The following is a 22,468-nucleotide window of genomic DNA, read 5'->3' as shown; positions in this document are numbered from 1 at the left end:
AAAAAAAAAAAACATGCATGCCATCCTTTGGCATCTGCACACAAGTATTGATGGTTAACTGTTGGAATTTCAGTATTGAATTTACTTTGTTTTCCATTGACATGCACTGCATATATATTGTTTACATATATATTTCGTATTTCTTTCCATCTCTTGTCATTAGAAAATTTTTGTTTTTACTTTAATGCAGTTTATGTGCCTTACAGTTACAAAGAAGAGCCCATCTGCAATCCCAGCTGTTACCAAATTTACACCATCTTCCGTACCAGTCACCAGGAGGGTGGAACTGAAAACATCTAGTAATGCTGGTAAGCTGAATGAATTGCCACTCTATGAATTGCCACTCTGAGTTATCATTCTCTGAATTCTCATTTCTAGAAATTGGTTTGAATGGATCCACATTTGGAACACTTTAGTGTAAGAGCCCCATCTTCCCAATAAGGCAAGAGTTTCCAGGTTTCTCCAATGGATAGGAGTCAAAAATTAAAATCTCTGTGCTCAGATTACGAATTGATCTGGCAAAACCTTGTGTGAGAGAGGGAGGGGATTCTGTTAAGAGTACAAGAGCAGGGATTAGTACTAGAGATGTATTACATAGAGGTGTTACACTACCTTCTGTATCAAATTTCCCAACACTGGAATATATTGACTTACATAGAGTCTTCAAATGAAAGAACATAGCATATCTCTTCAAATATAAACAGCACTTTTTTTAGTTTTCCATTGTCTGGTTTTGATAGTTTAAAGATCTTAACTCTGAATTAATGTATGCCTTCTACTATCTATCCATCAATGGAATCCTGATGCTGTTGAGGTGACTGTGTCTTCTGCTCTAATAATCTAGATCAGGGGTAGGCAACCTACGGCACTAGTGCCATGCACGGCACTCGAGGTGTCTTTGCACGGCACTCAAGGCTGCTAGAGCCAAACAGGCTCTGGCCTATCAGGAGTCCCAGAAAAACTTCAGATATCTGCTAATCCGAAAAGGTGGTGAAGGACAATCCTCAATTTATGCAATGCAGCACGTAGAGGTAGTGATCTCAGATCACTTCCTCCCAGCACTTGTGAATAGGAATCCACACTGCAATAGAGCAGCTTGCAGTTGCTGTTGCAGCTCCTGTCCTTGACATGTACCTGGCCGGCCTAGTCCCCACTGGAAGGCACCCACACTGCTAGATATACACAGAAATGCAGAATAACCCTCCCCTGATACAAATAATACGAACAGCCCACAAACATACACACAATCCGCACAAATGAAACACCACTAACAATCCACATGCATACACACAACCCCACATGCAATACCTCAAACAGCCCCCCACACACTACCAAACACACACTGTGACATATCCATCCACACACACACACACAATTCCACAAGCAGCCCCCATACACAGCCCACATTCATATGTATCATATACAATACCATAAACTACTCATGAACATATACAATATAATAGCTCATATACGCAGGGCCGTCTTTAATGCAGGGCAAACTGGCCAGCTGCACCGTGAGCCCTGCTGGCCACAACAATTTCTAACCCTCTGGCCGGTAATCCGCACACTAAGGAGGCACACTGGGTGGCCCATGCACAAAGGACCACCTGGTGGACTTCTGTCAGCAGGGGCCCGGTCGCACGCTGAGGCGCTTTAAGAGCGGGAGCGGGCCCCTTGCTTTTCGGCAGCGGCTGGGAGGAAGTGACGGCCGCGTACCACTTCCTCCCACAAAGAGAGGAGCGCGCGGGAAAGAAGAGTAGGCAGATTGGAGGAGGGCTGGCCGAGAGCGCTAGACCCCAACTCCCAACACCTTTCAGCCACCAGCAGGAAAGGTAGGAAACTGGAGGGTTTTAAAGTGTATGTCTGTGTCAGTATATCTGTCAGTGTGTGTGCGTGTCATGTTTGTGTGTCAGTATATCTGTGTGTGTGTGTGTGTGTGTGTGTGTGTCAGCAATGTTTGTGTGTCAGTATGTGTCAGTATGTCTTTGTGTGTGTCAGTATGTGTATCAGTATGTCTGTGTGTGTATCAGTATGTGTATCAGTATGTCTGTGTGTGTGTCAGTATATCTGTGTCAGTGTGTATATATCTGTGTGTGTGTGTGTGTGTGTGTATGTGCATACATCTCAGCATTCACACACTAACACTACACACAAATACACCCCTGCATTCAAATTTCAACACTGCGTACAAACACATGTCCGTGTTACACACCAAAATTATATGTAAATACACCCCTGCATTAAAAAAACAACACTACACAAATAACATGCTTGCAATCACGCCAACACCACAAACAAACATATTCCATACAAAAACCTGTTTACATTCAAACACACAAAAACTGCTTAGTGCTAAATACAGACCTGCAAACATGGTTAAATGGTGGAGCCCCAGCTGTCAATGCATTCTGGAGTTGCACGACAGGTGGGGATCTACCTTTTAATCACCCGTGCAACAGGGAGACCCCCAAAAACTCTTGCACCTCTCTACTTTAGGTCCGCCACTGCGTTGAGGTGGAGGACGTGATTGCATGCCTGGGGAGGGGGGACAGGGTCCAGGGGGCCCCAAGCAAATGCTTTGCCCAGGGTCCAGTCACTATTAAAGACGGCCCTGCATATATGCACAAATACAACGACACAAAGCAATTACAGAAAAAATAACACAAGCAGAATACGGCAGCATACACACCTAGATTTAAAAAAAAATAAATAGGACCGGCTCGCTATGGGACATCACATTCCTGTATCGGCACAGTGCTGCTAAAAGGTTGCCTACCCCTGATCTAGATTGTTAGTTACTACAGAAATGGGGCAGTCAGCTGCTCCGGTGTTTGTGAAATTTTGTATTGTCTCTTAGATTTATTGTACCTTTGGCTTTTTAGTTGTACCCAGGCTTTAGAAATAAAGCATAATTATTCTGCCTGTACTCTAACAAGCCTGTTAAGTAATAGTAGGCGTCACGTACCCTTTTTTTTATTTTTTTTTAAAATCTTTATCAATGGTGAGCTTCTGATTGGATTAGAGCATCAGCTGACCGCTGTAGCCAATCATTTATATGAAGTTGTTATGGTTACTGGAATGTCCCTTTAAACTTGCTCTGATATGAAATTACTATCTTGATTCCATATAACTGATTGTAATTCTTGTGCCCGTCCCACCAGGTCTTCTTATCTAGCACAGATATCTTGGCAATGCCAAGGTGACGGATGCCTGAAATTCCAACTTCTGCCCTTCCTAGGGTGGGAGTGGGGTGTGTGCCCATAGCCAGTACAATGTAGACCTAAATCACATTTGTTAACATAGAGGATCCATGATGCATGGCTGCCAAAAGTGATGCATCGCAGGATGGAGCGTAATGACCAAGACTGCCAATGAAAAAGTTGACAAATGACATGGAGCTTGACTAAAGCACCACCCTTTGTCAGCTTTTGTCAACCTGCAGATTATACATAAAGAAATGTAAAAAAAAAGTGACAGACGTGCTTCAATACAAATCCATTCTTATATTTAAAAATGCTTATTATATTTTAGGTAACCTTGGTGTACATGGTCTGCGAAATATTGCAGGTTAGTGAACAAATTGAATGAATGTTTTCTGCATTTTTATATGCTGCTTTTGATAATCTCACCCCTCTCTGGGTCTTTTTGCTGTTGGAACACATAATTTGGGCTGAGCTTATAAAGATGTATATTTTATTAATTTTCCTGTTTTATTCATTCCTTTCCCTCCCCCCCCCCTTTTAAAACCGCAATGAAACCTTTTCTATTATTTTTCTTTCCTTATTTACATTGTGCACCTCTTAATTTAGTCTATTTTCAGCTGGACTGAAAAACACTCGCACCCCACTGGCTCGGATGTTTACTCCCTGCCCTTCCAATGAGATTTAAACTAAACACATATGAGCTGTAGTTAATATTTGATTTGCACCTCTCTCAAAGGCCACCGTGCTGAAAGGGGATGTTACCAGACAGATTTCTTGACTGCTTATATTTTTTTGAAATGTCTGTCCATATTTTAAAGAATGTGCAATTTTCAAAGACCATTTTCTCCCAGAAAGGCTCAATCTTCTGAAATTATGGGTGATGGTATCTTCCTCCAGTATTTTTTTTTTTAAATCTCAAAAAATAGATCAAGCCCATATGACAGTCGGAAACTTTTCAGGTAACCCTGGAGAATTCCTTTCAGCACGGTGTGGCAATTATGTTATTTTAGATCCATGACATATTGTTCTATAGGAGTGATCTCTATTAAATCTATTTTGTGTCAATACTTATAATACTTTTTCTTTCAACTGTGAAAATGCATTAGTATTTTTGTTTAGTTTTACTGTAATTGTATGGATATTGTTCGTCATCATGTTTTGCTTTGTTTTGTTCCCTTTTGTTTTGAATGTAATGTATGGTTACATGCTTTTGCGTGAGAAAACTTTGCTTCTACCCAAAGCATGTAAGATTACAAATCTGGGACAGTCTTTAGTTCCACACAGAGTCACTCAGCGTATCATTGCTTGTGTACAAGCTCTTTCCACCGTGCCCCTTAAGGTTTTCAAAGGGGATGTAGCAGGTAAAGAGAAAAGAATGAAAAGTGGGAGACTATAATGGTGTTTACGATCCCTTAGGAGGTTTGTAAGTAGAATTTTTCTCTTATCCAGCAGGATGTTTACACATCTCCTCATACATTGCTTGTTCATTATTTAACATGCTCCTGAAGCTTTTCATAAAGAATTTTTAGAAAATCGCTGACTATGAAAATTCCAAGGTCCTCTGATTGTTCGAGATCTAAGAGAAGGACCATTGTGATACCCATGCACATTGTAAAGTGTAATGTTTATTAACGAAAAGCCAGTAATGCTATTAGGGAGTACTTGTATGTACTCCCATATTCCACAGCGGTGGTATGCAAACATTTAGCAGCACTGTGCTGCGTTTAGAACTTTGACCGCCCTTAGGGTACTGGCCCTACTTTAGGTAATGCTTTATGTATGATGAGGAATTCTGCTTGTGTTATGTATGGGTGCAGTGAATGCATTGTGAGAATGTATGTGTTTGGGCTACCTGTCGTATTAAACAAGAGGTGTACGACGCGACAGGCAGTGCTGTGGTATTGTGTGAAGAGAGGTTGGCTTTTTTTTTTTTTGTGTGTAGTGGAGCTGCAATGCTGAACCAGAATATCTCAGCTGGAATCCTCTGAAGCTGGAAGGGAAGTGCTGTTTAGTGAATATAGAACATTCCCCCCGTAACTGGACGACACACAGTTCTGGGAGTCAGCTGAATTTTATTAGCCCACACACAGCTTTTTATGCACAGCCCCATAGTATGGGGTCTCTAAAGCAAGTTTACAGGGTTTTTTCCCAAGAGTCTCTGGGTCTGAGAGATAATTGAGCTGGGAATTTTGATAACTCCATTATCTCTGTTACAGGAAATACAGAAAATGTTACAAAATACCCCCAAAACATTACAGTAACCCCACAATTCTTACATCCCTGAATAGCCTGTTTGTAAGCGCACAACATATCCAAAAAACGCTCCGATTGGTTCTGTGGAACTGGATCGCTATTTGGGAGACGTTTTGACCGTCCGGCCACGAGGTGATGCTGGTCTTCTTTTGGGAGTTCCTGCAGGAACACAGATGAACGCTCCCCCTGGCTCTTAGGTAGCGAATGATCCCCCTAGTTGGTAGATTCTATCTCCCGAATGTGGTTTGTCTAGTTGGTTTGGAAAGTATAGAGGCAGCAGTACCATCGCAAGAATGTGTAGCCGAAATTGGTTCCACGCACTCGACGACCAAGTACCGCTGCCTGTGTTCGGGAGACAGAATATCGTTATGCGAACGGCGGCCACCCAGGGAAAGCACTAGTGTTAATCTTTTAATTGTGGTTAACAGCCAGGAGTGCTCTGTTTTCTCTAAGTCAATAACGAGGGGCACCACACAAGTTCTGTTTGGTTCCTGAACAGGTAAATACGGTATTATTTGGGAAAATAAAATATGGGTTCGGGCAACCTCAGAGAATACCAGGTCCGCCACAGTGTGAGCGTGTGCAGTTTGTGTTGTTGTGTTTTAGAGACAAGAGCTGTATTTGTTTTGGGTGTTTGTGGTAATGTGTGTGTGTGGTCGGTCATCTATGGTATTATGCATGTGTGTATTGTTTGTGGTATTTGCATGTTTGTAGGCTTCCTGAATTGTATGTATGGTCTGTCCATTGTCTTGTGTGTGTGCAGTCTAATAGGTGTGTATGTGAGTTGCTTGTAGTATTTGTGTGTGCGTGTGTATTGGGGAAAGCTTTTTGGTGAAATAAACTTAATATTTGCACCCTCTTTCCCCATGCCTACCTTTTGGCCAGGGAGAAGGTCTTGAATCCTCATTAAACATTGGTGCTCCAGTGGTCTGTACTTTTTTTTTCTGGCGCTTTACCAGTAAGTCAGAGATTTGTCATGGTGTAAACGACGACAACAACACTCTGAATTACTGAGATATTGGATCACGAAAGAGCTTACTATGGTGTTTGCACTGCTAGAAATGTAGACCACAAGCTCCATTGTGCCAGTGCCACTGCCGCTGCAGTACTGTGGGCCAGCTGGGGAGATCATATTAGTCCTGCAACCTCATATGCCATAGGTTGCCAACCCCTGTTCTGTGGTAAGTCAGGGTATCCCTTGCTCGCATTCCAGTCTACTTTGTTGTCAAAGCCATTCCACAAAGTTAGACGCTGCTGTTCATTATGTAATTATTTTTGGTGTGGATTTAATTCGAAGTGATGCATTATTGCACTAAGTTTCTCATGTTTATTTTTCTTCACATTCATTGAAAGTTGAAAAACTAAATTTAAAGTCTCACCCCAGATATTAACTACATATTGATGGGGGTCTGTTGTTGGTTTTTTTCCTCTTTATTTTGGGGAGGGGGGAAGACATGAAGGTTAGGTTATTAATTTTATATGTTAAAAGACAAAATGACCCTTCTTTGGATTGACAGTTATGTGGTGAACATTACACTGCAGCAAAAAAACTGTCAAAACCAAAACTTGTGTTTCTAATTCAATCCTAATCTGTCTTTATGCGTTCTAACATGTTGGGTCTACTATAGACCCCATCCCATTTGGTGATGTCACACAAATGAGGCTCACTATATGTAATATCTAAGCTGGCTCCTTATAATGATGTATAAGGATTAGGTGTAGGAACTTGCTGTAACAGGATTTCATTGACTTGACTACATAAGCGGAGCAGTAGTTAGTTCAGTCACCTGCCATTTACTCTGTTCATGAATCAATACATCATTTCTCCATTTCCTTTTACAAAAAGAAGAAAAAAATGTTTACAAACTGGCTATCCATAGTTTACTGCAATTGCCCAGCTTTTCTAATGTGCCCATGTTGTCTGAATAGGCTTTGGCAAGCGTCCTTTAAATACTCTTCCAACGATCTCTGATATTACATCTGTTTCGTTAGAGGTTTTAGTAGTGGAATGCTGCACATTTATTTTTTATTTTTTTATTAAATTTTTATTCAGGTTTTCAACAATATACAGATAAACAAGAATAAGTGTCTCGAAAGTGGTTCGGTGAAACTCGCAGGTTTCAATAAATGGCACATTTATTGAGAATCGATATACCAATACAGGGAAACACGCAGGTTTCCAGGTTAATACATGTATGTTTATGGTTTCAATGGTACAGCGGTGATCCGTGGGGTGCTGCCAACGCCCTATGGGTCTGGATGTTCCCGTTTCCCCGTCTGGGTCAAGCTTATATCCTCAGTCGCTATGTTTAGCGGGTTAGTCTCAGACGTCTCCCCCTCAACCTCCACCCCAGGCCACCCATTCCCCCGGGTTATCCATAACTCTCTCAATGCACTAAGTGTGGTAAATTGTGGTCAGTCCCTGTCCCACCTACACGTCTGTCTGGTTGCTGCACATTTTTTTATATAAAAATGTGAGCCACTCAGTTGTGCATAGTTGAGCCATGTTTGCATACACGTATAATAGTGTGTATATATGTATGTAATATGGGCATGTTTGTTTATGCAGTGCTGGTTGGTGAACTTACTAAAGTGAGGCACCAGATGTCTTGAACTATAGATAAACGTGTGGGGGAAACTCGAGGTCATACTCCACCCCATGGAGCTGTTGGCCAATGAAAGTCCCTAAAGACGGGTTAGTACAGGCTTGTCTTGAATGACAAAAATTGGACTGTCTAATACAAGGGGTCCAAGTTTTTTCTGCAGTGGGCCGTTTCATCAGAAATATTTTTTTTTACTGATTGCAAATACCGCCTTTTAGCTGTCTAATGCAGCATGCAACAATATCGGATTAATCTTGGTGCATTTATCTTCCCTCCGATCCTTGCGCGTGACTTAACGCACAGGGTAGAGAAGGAATTCTAATATGTGGTGCCCTGTGTCCCTGATGCTGCTGACACGTGCAGGATTTATGGCTTTACAGACAAAGATGCATTTTGCACCCCTGCCACCCCTTTCTCCCCAAATAAAGAATCTTCATCTCTGTGTCCCTTAATTCCCCTCATGAATTTGTACCCCCTTTTGTGTTTCTAAACCTCTTTTGAATGTCTTACCCCCTTTAGTATATCGTATCCCCCATGTTTTCCCTTTGTGCATCTTACACACCCCTTTGTGTTTGTTTCTAACCCAGCTCCTTTTTGTGTCTCTTACAGTTTAGTCAATATTATTCACCCCAATACCAATTATTCAATAAAGCAGTCGGAATACTTTATGAATGCAGTGTATTAAACTTGTTGTGTTCATGTTTGTACCAGTTTTGTGTGCATGAATGTAAGAGATAAAGAATTAAAATATATATATATATATATATATATATATATATATGTGTGTGTGTGTGTGTGCAATGCAAGTAATAACAGAAATGCCACTCTCAGCACTTGTGAATGGGTATCCACATTGTAGTAGAGCAGCCCACAGCTTTCTCTTGCAGCTTCTGTCCTTGACCGGTACCTGGCCAGGCTGGTTCCCAATGGACCCCAGGGGAATCCACCAACACTGCTAGATATAAACAGAAATGCAGAATAACCCTCCCCTCATACAAATAATATGAACAGCCCTCACACAAACACAACACACAATCCGCACAAACTCAACACCACTGACAATCCACATACATGCACAAAACCCCACATGCAGCCTCTCACATGCAATACCCTAAAAAGCCCCCACACATACACACACTATCAAAAACACAATGTGTCATATCCATCCACACACAATTCCACAAGCAGCCCACATTCATAGATATCGTACACAATATCACAAACTACTTGTGAACATATACAATATAAAAGCTCATATGCGCACAAATAAAACGATACAAAGCAACTGTAGTATAAATAACACAAGCAGAATACGGCAACATAGACACCTCGACTTTAAAAAAAAAAAAAAAATAGGACCGTCACGCTACGGGACATCACAATCCTATTTCGGCACAGTGCTGCTAAAAGGTTGCCTACCCCATGCATAGATAATCGTATGATATCAAACAAGTGGTTACGTAGACATGGCTTGTGATGATATTGCACTTTTTTTTAAATCAAAAACACAAAGAAAAAGAGCATGTCAGCAGTTCACAAGTACAAATATTTTACTGGACATTAAATGTGGAAATGCTAAATATGTTTATGTATAAAACTGTTACTTCACCCGTCACACAAGGTGACTTAAAAAAATAAAAAAAAATAAAAATAATAATTAAAAAAATATATATATATGGGGGCGGAGCCAAGCAACTGAACCGAGCAGACACACTTCATGAGCGCTCCCACCAATCAAAGAATATTACACCCCATCTGGGACGCAAAACCCCCCAATACTTACACCAGTTATTGGGGAACAGGGATGGGACGAAAAACGAAAAAATTAAAGCCTGACAAACGACATTCGAGCCAGAATATCGGCGACCTCCTGCGCCGGGCTAACAGCATGGCTAGGCCCAAGATGGCCGCCTACCCCGAGAACTTCTCGGATATATCGGATGACTTCTACCTAGAGGGGGAGGAAGACGAAATGTCTGCACCACAACCCACCGAAACGGTCCCCAAAGGAACGGACTCCTCACCAGTCACCACCGAGGTCCTCACAAAGCTTCTAGCGACCCTCCAGAATACCATACTGGCAGACACAGCAAAGATCCGCGAGGACATAAGGGGCCTGTCGGGCAGGTTGGGAACTTCGGAGGGAAACCTCGGGGGAACACACCAAGCAATTCTCCTCTCTACAACGGGAGATAGACCAATTTCATCGGCAGCACAAATCGTATGACCAACGCCTGGCCACAATGGAAGACACAAGGCGCAAAAACAACGTGAAAATAAGGGGAATCAAGGAGGACATACCGACCGAAGAGATGCCTCACCTCCTGCGACAACTCTTTACAGAACTACTACCCACGAGACAAGGCAGGACGGTAGGCCTAGAGGAATCCTTCCGAGTTCCCAAATCGCCCAAAGCACCAAAAGGAACCCCTAGGGACCTGGTGGTCCGCTTCCTGACCGGAAAAGACAAAGCTGCGATAATGTCCGTGGTCAGAGACCACACTCCATATGCCTTCGAGGGCATGCACCTCACCTTCTTTGCGGATCTGTCAGGATACACTCTAGCGTGGAGAAGAACCATGGCACCATTTACTGCCATACTTGGACAACACAAGATATCATACCGCTGGCGAAGGGCACACAGCCTTCAGATCCTTAAGGACAATGTCACACAAGACGCTAAAGACTGCACGGAAGCTGAAGGACTGCTAGCCACACTGGGTTTGCCGCCGGACTCGCTGGCCACCAATGGACAGCACAGGGCAGAACAAACCCCCCCATAGATGGAACCCCTCCACAGCAAAACCGTTTGCACCCAGGGGACAACAACTGGCCTCCGGCACAACGGATAATACTTGAGCTCACCGACGCCCGGACGGGAACTCTACCCCAGTACCCAAAGTTTATAGACAAAATGTAATTCCCAATTGATATCAGAAGGGTGGATCTCCACCGCTCCCCAATGGCCTACCCGGGCTCCTAAGCACCCGCATCAGACGACACCAGACTGTAAGCTGACCTTGACCCTCATAACATGCCTCACCTTTTCACTGTATATCCCTCCTAGCACATACAACCTAACATGTGCACTGCTGGTCTCTACAATGACTCTCTACAAATATTGATTTGTCACTTTTTGTTTTTCTCTAGTTGCGATAGCTGCAAATGTCAATATACCAATAACTATGACAATGTTACTTTATTTGCTAATTTGCAATTGTTTATTCCGCCTATGTAAACGGCGTGTATTCCGCAGGTACCCACATTGTTAAAAATGATATATGTTCACCAAGAGGCTCCTACCAGAAGTAATAAGTCTGTCATGCCTCTCAGGATTTTCTTTCCCTAGTATTGTTACATATAATGCTTGCATGCTTATTCTGCTCTTGCCTTACTTCTTACTAAATATTTGTAAATTTAAAACTCTGGGGCAAGCTCAACGGAAACCCCGCTAGCTCAGAAATGCAGCTACAGTATATTTCTTTCTGTTAGCCTTAATAAAAACGAGTATGTACGCCAAGCTTAGTTTAGCTACCCAATAACTGCAGTCGTTACTGGCACCTTGAGAGAGTGCATCATGTATCTCTTCTGCTTTTCGCCTAACTAGTGATCATAGTTTACAAGTGCACACCGGCTTGACACTAGCTGACTAACAATGCACGGTAACTTTAACTGGATGCATATGCACAGGGAGGCGTCACACCCTACCTTGATGTAGCATGTATGTATAACTTTGATCTAGCATGCACACACTCATGTAGACTACAAGATCGAGGCCTACCTAGCATGTTATAATCTCTTGTTCTGACGTTTATAAAATTTATAATTTTTCTATTTGTTAGTTTACTAACTCCTTTGTCTAGCATCTCTCATGAACCTGCTCAGGCTCACTCAACCTAGACATCATTGACTAATATGTTAGAAACTGCATTTAACATTAAAAAAAATGTGCAAGAAATCTGAATGCCATGACGATGTCAATATATGTATACTGCATGTGTTTGGTCCGCTGTTGTGGCGTGACAAGACTGTTATGTATATTATTTGCACAATAAAATACAGAATTAAAATATATATATATATATATATATATATATATATATATATATATACAAACACACTGACAAAGTATTATTTTTGTGCAAGTAAAACCGCATTTGAAATTTGAAGGCTTTAGATCACTTTAAGAATGCGAGAATTGCTAACCTGTCACAGAATGGCACACTTATGCACCTTTTTGTTCTCCTACAAAGGAATACTATTAAGAACCAAAATAAAAAGAAAAGAAATGAAGAGACATAGTAAGGGATATTTGTCACAAATAAGAAATGGACACAAGTAGGATAAACACCAGGAAAAAAATGCCCAAAAAAGTGAGCAGGACACACTTTATAATCTGTACCAGTGTGCCTTGTTATGCTTTGATTCCAAGGGTGTGTGTGACATTTTCATGTTGCTAAGCAATTGTCCTCTTCCGCCTTAGCTGAGTAATGCTAGCAGTGAACCATGGCAACTAAACTGTATATACATCTCTCAGCATAATTATCTGATTGGATTTAGTTGCTTCACTTTTAGTAGTAAAAACCGGAATGAAATCTGGGGATTAAGTCTGGAAGTGGTGTGTATGTGTGTGTGGTTTTTTTTTTTTGGTTTTTTGTTATTGTCATAGATGCATGGAGTTTCTGTCCAGCAGAGGCAGGAAAGCACTTGTGTTAAATGCAAATCAGTCCTATGCACAAGACAAAATAGAGAAAACATTCTGACATTTTACCACTAATTGCAATCCTTTATACATTTGCCGGCATGATATGTGGAAGTAGCAGGGCTATATCAGGTTTCTCCAGTAAAATATCCTATTTTTGTAATTCTACGAGCAAAGAGCATTTTCTATGTACCCATGTTTTTTTTAACTGCCCCACAGTCCTGCTGGGATATATTTCCTTCTTTGTGTCTATATTTGTGACTACACAAATGTCATTGTTGCATCTAAATGGAACTATAGAATTCTACCTATGTCTGTTTTTCTTGCAAACCTTCCCCACCCCCCCTCCCGCACACAAAAAAAAGAGAGAGAAAAGAAAATGCATTAAAAAAAAAAAAAAATCACAATTGCTGGACAGAATTCTTCCACCATTTTGTGACAGACCCCTTCCATTCTGCTGTAAGGGATAACATTAAGTCAAGCAGTAGAATTATTAAAGTCATTGTCTTGGTGACTGTCTGTGTGAGAGATGGGTGAGTGATGATTGGATGCTGTGTCTGTATTGCCACCCACTTTCTCTCCTTTTAATCGCATCACTCATCACCTCTGGGCTGTGACCGAAGCAGTGCTCTCCAAATCTTGCATTTCCAGCTCTGCGGTTGTTTGTGTGCTGTGTGCTCAGATTGCAAGCTCTGTCAATCAGTCTGCTTCCACCCTGCGCTCTCTGTTGTTCCCAGCGTACGGTTGGATGTAGCTGGATTAATGCCAGGCTCTGGGTGAATGGCTGTCTGTTTTAATGCTGTAGTTGAGCGCAATGTTGGCAGTGTAGAGGGTTAACCAGCTTTTCTCCAGCAGCTCCTGCATAATAGATTGTTCTGCATGGACATGGTGTGATGTAATTCAGACTCTGGGAGGAGGTTTCATTCTAAGGGCAAGCTTTGTTTCGGTAACATCTGGCTGGGAGGGGGGTGCTATCTGGACACCCCTACATAGTGGATTCCTGCTGCTTTGGATGTGGTATGTGTGTGCCTGGCAGCCAGGACGATGATGGAATGAGCTGCCTCTTTTCCAGTGTATTTTCTCCTTACCGTGCTCTGCCTGTCCCCAGGATCCTCCGTGCTGAGCTAAAAATATAGCATGTTGTAGTACATGGAGGCTGCTGCTGATTCTTGCTTGCTATCCTGTTGCCACTTTTTCTGAAGACATGTTATGGTCTCCCAAATTCTCCTTATCCAATATGCGTGTGCGACTGACCGCCAGCGGATTGCTCCGGAACCTGCGCCTGCCTACGGGATATAGGAAAAGCACGGTTGTATTTCACGCAGGTTAGTGTTCGAGACATAGTGCCATGTTATGTGCCTTTTCATATCTTCCACCAGCAGCAGCAGGGGACATCTTGTTTACTCCAGCTGGTAACAGATACATTGCATAGGTGTGAGTATTGATGTGTGAATATTGATGTATGTGTATATTGTGTATTGCACATACGTCCGTAAACCCATGATTTATTTATTTATATATATATATATATATATATATATATTCTCATACACACTACACACAAATCCGTACATCACGTATGTACACAGAATTGAAACCTAGGTTACTAGAGAAATATACGATTAGAACCTTTATAATATTGTGGTTATTACTGTTAAAACCTTTAATATTAAACACGAGTGTATTGTTTTATAATCTATGCAAAAGATGTGATATTTAATTTATCCGTATTATACATGTAAGTGATGATCTCCCAAACCATTCAGTGCTGAAATTACATTTTGAGTATTTTTGTTGTGCTGGGCGGTTTGAGTAGAGTGATTTACGATCTGTCTGCTATGCTTGATTTTGGATTTCTTTTAAGAATAAAAAGAAAATGAATATAATTACCGTACTTACCCGAAATGTAGCCATTAATTTAGAATGTCAGAGAGCCAGGGATTTTACACCTTGATGTATTCTGTGCAAACATTACCATTTAGCGGAACGAGAAACCTGAGCTGCTTAATGGCTGTGTCTTCATGTATTGTAATCCGTGGTTCTTTTCATAGTACGTTATGTTTATTTGTAATAGTTTGCTGCATTTGCCAGTCTAAAACAGCGGTTAAAAAGAGCTACGTATTTAATGTTGTCCCTTTAAACACCTACTCAAATAGAGCTGTGGTAAGGTTGTGTTTCTCTTATATTTTATTTTATTTCTAATTAATGTTTTTTTATTATTTCTTTGGTGCTACCTATAAATCTGTTATGGAAGATCGTTTAACTAGCTTTTGGTTTGCAAGCCATATATATTGACTTATTTTAGGCTGTGTAATTAGAGTAGATGATTTTTTTTTTTTTTAAATTAACAAACACCCCATCTTTTGTTTATGCCAATTTGCTCCACACGTGTCCCATAGATTGCCAAGAATCTAAAGTTAAATGATGACAACTGGATTGACCCTTGACTGTCTAAATGGGCAACGTTTTGTTGATCAATGTTTTGTTTTATGGCTAAAATTGCTAGTTTGCTATATTTTAAGTATGCATGGTCTTATCAAGCCCCTATTTGTAAATACATAATAGTGGCCAATAGTACTACTGTTAAAACGGTTTCCAGAAGATTATTATTTTTTTATCATACATATGGTACCCTCCAATATTTCACTGCAATTTATAGTTTGTTAGAAAGACAGCAATTTGAAATGTGCAAATGTTCCAAAATAGATATTTATAAGCATCTAATAATACCTCTTCGTTTAGGTGAGCTATTTCTGCTTGGGTAGGTTATTGCTGCAATTGGCAGACCTCTGAGAGGGGGTAGGGATTAGAGAGTATTTTCACACTTTATTTGTGAGGTTGCCTGTGTTTGTGCCAGACAAGACTCTGCCTTGATATGGATAGGGGGACTTTCACTGATCACCTCTAGCAGTAGCCTTGGTACATTTGATGAAAGTCCCACAATAGATAAATGCGTGTAATATCATTAAAATGTATAATTGTAAAATGTATGTGGATATATAACCGAATAAGGGAATGTGTTTGTCTAATTTGATGCAGTATATTTTAATTTGTAGAGTAGATAGGGCCTTGGTTATCTGACTTGCATCATCCATGTATTTGGGGTGTACTAAAAAGTGGGTAATTGCATTTTAAACAAGCAAAAATGTGGGAAAGGCACAGTAACATTGCTGCCCCCCTTTTTTATTTTATTTTTTTATGATTGTGACATAATACTGAATACTGAATTTTCTGTCTTAATTACAATGATTTATTAAATGCATATATTCTGTTTTTTGGATATATACTATATTGGCCAGGAGGAATTGTAGCTAACTATTTGACTATATCTTACTGCTATAGCTTCATAACCAATACAGAGCCCCCCCCCCAATTTACGGTTTGACTTCTTACCTGAAGTCTGCTGGGTGCCGTTCCCTACATCCTAAAAGGAGCCGGGAGCTCTATATTTGATATGAGCCTGGCGGTGCAGTGCTTAGTGCATTGTCCGTGAGCAAGTACCTGAAGCCTGGTAATATTACTACAGTGGGTTGTAGTGGTTATGGTGCTTGGCGTGTTTAACTAAATATTTTTAAAAGTTGAGGGTGCATCCTCACGTACAATTATGCAACAGACTATTTAGATTTCCTTCACATATATATCTAGATATTTTTTTCTAGATCCCCCACATATATATCTAGATTTTAGAATATAATAATATATAAATGAATGTATAGGATCTAATGTCAGGCCACTGACTGTGTAGTTGGATGGCTAATGAACACTTAGAGATGCATATGGCAAACAATGTTATGGTTAAAGTTGATTAATTGTCATGGAAACCAATGGGATGTACCTTCTGATCTATTGTTGAACCTTACTGCGGATTAACTCCTTATACATAACCCCCTCTACATGACGTTTAGCATCCTCAACTGTCTCATCTGTGACTGACCACTACCTATATCAACACTTCATTTTCTTTTCCCACTTACTGAATGTTCAGGAAGCCATGACACTACTCTGTAAAAGGCAGGAAGCCTAGATTTATAACATTGCAGTGTGATATAAATAGAGGTAACAAAACAATAGGGTTCATACCAAGGGATGTTCCAAATTCATCATATTGAGAGCCTGTTATGAGGGGCCTTATTTTTGTTGTTGGTTTTTGTGTGTGTGTGTCTGACATCAGGCAATATACTTCCCTCAGTATACATTGAGTTCTCAAATCAGCGTCATCTGTAAGTGTATTTCTAAAAAGGGTTTAAAACTGTAAATTGTACTCCTCAAATCTGCACTCCTCTTATATACATATTACCTGTGTTCAAACATTTTACTATACAGTTTAATGATGTTTATGTAGGTTCACACAACATAAGTAATTTATGTTTATAAATAACATTTGCATGTTCAGATTATTATATAGTTAAACAGTTTAGGATTAACATCTACCAACTTCTTAGATCTCTTTTTCCTGATGACCTATTGATGGTTGTGCTTGCTTTGGCTTTGTACAGCATATTTACTTAGAGAATCGGAAGAATTGCAATTTGAACAAATTTTGGCCTACTTTGGCGATTAAACCGAAAATCAGAACCCAATGGATGGTTGCTTTGGTATTCGTGGCTCACTATTAGTTAAGCGGGGCTAGAAGCACGGGGAAAGCTAAGCACTGGTGTGAACATAGACTCCCCCTCCCCCCTTTATACTTATTTAGTAGGGATCAACAGATTATCGGTCTGGCCAATATGATCAGCCGATATTTGGTATTTTCGGCAATATCTGTATATGCCTATAAGACTGTTGTCATTGGCCCGGCGGTATTGGGGGGCCCGCAGCACACTCTTGCTTCCCTTGCCAGCAGCTCCCTTCAGCTACCCTGTCTAAATCTCGCTAGTCCCGCAGCCGTCAGAGCGTTTCAACGGGTTACCATTGCAATGCTCCGCACTGCACGCTGGTTGCGAGATTTAGACAGGGGAACTGAATGGAGCTGCTGGGAAGGTAAGAAAGAGTTTGCTGTGGGCTGCCACTGCACAGTCCATGCCACCGGACCACCAAGGAATGCCATATCCCCCTCCCTGACCAAGTAAGAAGCATGGAGGGGGGACTAATTTTTTTTTTTTTTTTTAAATGTAAAATAAAAATATAAATGCGCCTCCCCCCATTTTACACACATTACATACCTACACAAACACACTCTGCATTATATAAACACACTACACAAACACACTGCATTCACTTTATATATACACACACATACATACATACACACACATACACACACACACACTCTGCATTCATTATATGCACACTATACACACACACTCTGCATTCATTATATGCACACTATACACACACACTCTGCATTCATTATATACACACTATACACACACACTCTGCATTCATTAAATATACACACTATACACACACACTCTGCATTTATTATATACACACTATACACACACACTCTGCATTTATTATATACACACTATACACACACACTCTGCATTTATTATATACACACTATACACACACACTCTGCATTCATTATATGCACACTATACACACACACTCTGCATTCATTATATACACACTATACAAACACACTCTGCATTCACTATATACACACATATATTCTTGAAAACATAAATTCTAACTGGCATGTATATTTTGTGCATTTACCTTACTAAAAAAAGGATTTGCAAAAAAAAAAAAAAAAAAAAACCTGTTCAGTTAACAGTGGATTTGTGTAGAAATTGTTTATTTTTTCAAAATGGTAAATGTACAGAATATCGGTAAGTTATCGGCTATCTGCTTAAAAGTTCAGATTATCGGTATCTGCTCTAAAAAATCAATATCGGTCGATCCCTATTATTTGGTGCACACACCTGCAGCTTACCGGTGGCGGCAGGGGGGCATTTGATCAACCCCCCTCCATTTATTAGAGTCCCCACGCACTGACCCTATAGTGTTTTTAAATAAAAAATAAAATCTATTTTGTCCCCCAGGCCCCACCCATGCCTCCCTAAAATAGGATGAAAACTCACCTTCTTTCCAGCAACAGTGTTTGCTTCCGCCCCAATCTGCCTCCTTGGCAGAATTGATCATCTTAGCCAACCACAATGTTTTCCCATCGGAAAGCATTGGATTAGCTGAGATTGGCACCACCCCCGGCCGGCCTCCTTGGCAAACGCCCCACTGGCCAATCAGGATCTTCTCATAGAAATGCATTGAATCAATGCATCTCTAGGAGGAAAGTTGTGTATCCATGTGGTGTGCAGCACTGCCCCAGTAAGCACCTCCAGTAGCCATCAGAGGAGTGGATACTGGAGATGTCCCTAAGCAGCAATGTAAACACTGCCACTGAAAAGACAGTGTTTACTGCAAAAAGCCTGCAGGGATGGACTATACTCACCAGAACAACTACATTAAGCTGTAGTTTTTCTGGGGACTATAGTGTCCCTTTAACCCCTTAAGGACACATGACATGTGTGACATGTCATGATTCCCTTTAATTCCAGAAGTTTGGTCCTTAAGGGGTTAAAGCCCCATTGTGTTCAGCACATGTTCCCACTCTTCAGCATGTGAGAAGGTATAAAACCTTATTTTGTACTAATGTGGGGGTCTCAATGATTAACCCTCACAGACCCAGGGAGGTGTCCAGTTCGGCCAAATTTTAGAATTGATAATTTTTCTGAACAGACCACTTCTCAGTGCGTCAGTTACTGAACAAAATATTCCATTAGAAAGAAATATTCTGCTCCGAAGAATTGACATTTTTTGCTGGTGCAATTTACAGGATGAAAAAAAAAAAAGGATGTGTGGGTATGTATTGGTGTTGATAAATGCATGCCTGTTTTATTTGTAGTGTGTATGTAGGAGTTATCAATATTTTAATAAGGTGTACACAGTTGTAAAATACACAAATATTCCATATTTAAAGGGCAGTTAAAGCAACAGGTTGTCGTAGTATTAATGCAGCCGTGAAGTGTCATGGAATACATTTTCAAATAGCTTGATATTTCACTGGATCCTTCACACAACCGTGAACCCACTGGTCTAACTAAAATGGAAGTTCCCATTCCACTTTAACAAGATCGGTTTTCTCCCCATTAACACTTCATTCACTGGCAAAGAATGCCAGCGGAAAATTTGGACAAAGCATTACTAACTAAGAATGGAAATGTCCACTTTAGCAATATCTCTAAAGATCAGATTGGACGGTGGATGCCAAGAGAATTAAGGTAATTGTCAAACCACCATCCATTTGAAAAGCATTTGATTCCTTACCGTGGGCAATAGGGGATTCCTGAGCCCCATAGCAATTACAAGGATTTTACAACAGTTAGGCTAAAATAATAAAGTAAGAAATGTTACCCTGTTGGAGAATGCTTTTCGGCCTAAATTTTACAAAAAACATTTAGTCGCTTCAGTACACCCTAGTTGCTTTACTAGCTATGTTAAATGTTTAACCCCTTAAGGACCAAACTTCTGGAATAAAAGGGAATCATGACATGTCACACATGTCATGTGTCCTTAAGGGGTTAACAACCTACTACATACCGTTATTTAAGTACATGAGTCACTGGGTCTGACATCTGCACTTGGCTACACTAAGTGCTTGGCTAAATATTAGCTAGTTATGCAGTTTACTTTACCTCCTGCTTTGCGATTTCTCATTTAATTGTGCAATCTCAGATTGCAGACACACTTGCTTGATCTTACTTCTCCTAAAAGCTTCTGACTCCTTTTACCTACAATGAACAATTTATCTCGTAAATGGTTATTTATTTTTAAAAACGTACAATTTGCATGTTTTCAATGCAAATCCATTGTTCTAGAAAGTTTATTTAAAATTAAGAGGCATGCTAAATTCTAAAATGTTTCAGAACGGACTGGCTCAATTAATTTAGATCTGTTTGCTGATAGGATATCACCATGACAGCAACCATATAGTCTGAAAATGTTTTAATTTTTTTCCTTCCAAGGATTTGCAAGTGTAAAATGAAAAACTGCACAAATTGAAAAAAAAAACCTGTGTGGGTGTTTTTTTTGCTTGTACGTGGTAATGACTAACATGCTTGGAATATTCCAAGTTTGTGATTACATATCCTATTTATCATAGTTTAGCATTAAATTCACCAGATTTTGTCAAAACTATTCCAGTTATTGTGGCATTAGAATTCCTGAAAGTACTCGTGTATGTTTTAAAGGAAGTACTATTCATTGTTTGTTGGTTACTGAGAAGTACTCTTAAACTCCTTCACTGCCAGAATAAATGTATTTAAAGGGAACCTGTCATGAAAAATACAGCTTAAGCTCTTTAAGTGCTTAAAATTCAATCTATACATTGTGCTAGCAGCTTTGGTAGCACATGTATAGATTTAGAGGGGAAAAAATCTATTAAAAATGGGCATTTCTCCCATCGATCTAAATACTGAATGCCAAGAAATTAGGACTGGGTGAGATGAAGAGACCTCCCACTGGAAGTCCCTCTGCTCTCCATCCTTAGCAACCACAGGCCCTGCTAACGCTGGCTAGAGAGTATAGGAAAGGAGTGACGTTACTCTGTTAGGATGCGGGCACCCTGGCAATGATGCAATGTTTAATTTTTCTCTTTATTAAGACTTTGTTCACTGACAGAATACCAGCTGACACAATCAGCTATTAAAAATATGGATAAAGCTAGTTGGTGGTTAAAATTATGATGCTTTGTATGTCACTTTAAATATTCAAAGTGGTTTACAAAACATAAAGTTTATTATATGTGCATTCTACTTGGTATATGGAAAAAAAAACTATGAATATAATGAAAGTCTCCTTTTTATTTATTTTTTTTAGATCTTTGTCGTATTGTGCTGCATTGTTTAAAATCTTTGACTTTTAACATTATAACCATGGATATTACGCAGTAACTGTGACCTCTTTAAAATGATCTGTCCGTCTATCTTTCTCTCCCTTGAAATAACTCCCTTGGAGCGCCAAGTAGTGCATTTTTACTTTGTACAGTGTTGAAACTGCACAAGAAACCAACAATGTCAATGTTTCAGTCCATATTCAGGACTAGGGATCGGCTGATATTTCTCCAGAGCCGATATATTTTTTATTTTTTTTAACCTTTTGAAAGGTTTGCCAATATTCTGTACATTTAAAGTTTGAGTGGTTTTGTTTTTTTAAACACAATATCTACACAAACCTGGCATTAACTGAACAAGCTAACATCAATCAGACTCCTATCACACTCGGGCAGTACATTCTCGGATCAGTGAGAGCCCAGCATGAGCTGTTACTGATAGGTTTGCCGACATAGACCACACACATATCACTTTGAAGCAGCCAGCTCACTTTGTTACAATAGATTATTCACTGCCTCACAGGAAAGGATAACATGAGGTAGTGGTGCCTCGTTGGTTGGCGTCTGGAGTTTCTGAATGTGGAAGACTGTGTGCGGTGACTGGGAGGAGTGGTGAGTAAATTATCGGTAATATTGGTAAATTACAAGGCCAAAATAGATTATCGGATATGTATATGCAGAACATCGGCTTTAATAATCAGTGGAACCGACAATCTGTGTCTATTCAGGACGTTTATCAAGATGAAGGGATTTATATTTTGGCAGAAGCAGTGAGCGTGGAGGTGTTACGAGACAAGGGAAACTGTGTGTGAGAGCGTGTATTACATATAGATTTTTTTTTTCTCCAAACATTTTACACACCATATTCCTGATA

General features: G+C 40.2%; 1 protein-coding gene across 5 annotated transcripts in view; it reads left to right on the top strand.

Annotated features, from left to right (window-relative positions):
- Positions 1–22,468, top strand: part of MTUS1 (microtubule associated scaffold protein 1) — a 231,479-nt gene that overhangs the window by 132,293 nt on the left and 76,718 nt on the right. For 4 of the 5 annotated variants that reach the window (XM_063458077.1, XM_063458076.1, XM_063458075.1 and 1 more), the window contains 2 exons: positions 207–308; positions 3,532–3,567. In XM_063458077.1, the coding sequence (XP_063314147.1) occupies positions 207–308; positions 3,532–3,567 (138 nt within the window). Of the gene's footprint in view, positions 1–206; positions 309–3,531; positions 3,568–13,379; positions 14,087–22,468 lie in introns of those variants that run through there. The other variant, XM_063458080.1, reaches the window with a different exon arrangement.

Source organism: Pelobates fuscus, chromosome 6 (genome assembly GCF_036172605.1).
Source record: "Pelobates fuscus isolate aPelFus1 chromosome 6, aPelFus1.pri, whole genome shotgun sequence".
Taxonomy (NCBI): Eukaryota; Metazoa; Chordata; class Amphibia; order Anura; family Pelobatidae; genus Pelobates; species Pelobates fuscus.
This window is presented reverse-complemented; position numbering and strand designations above follow the sequence as displayed.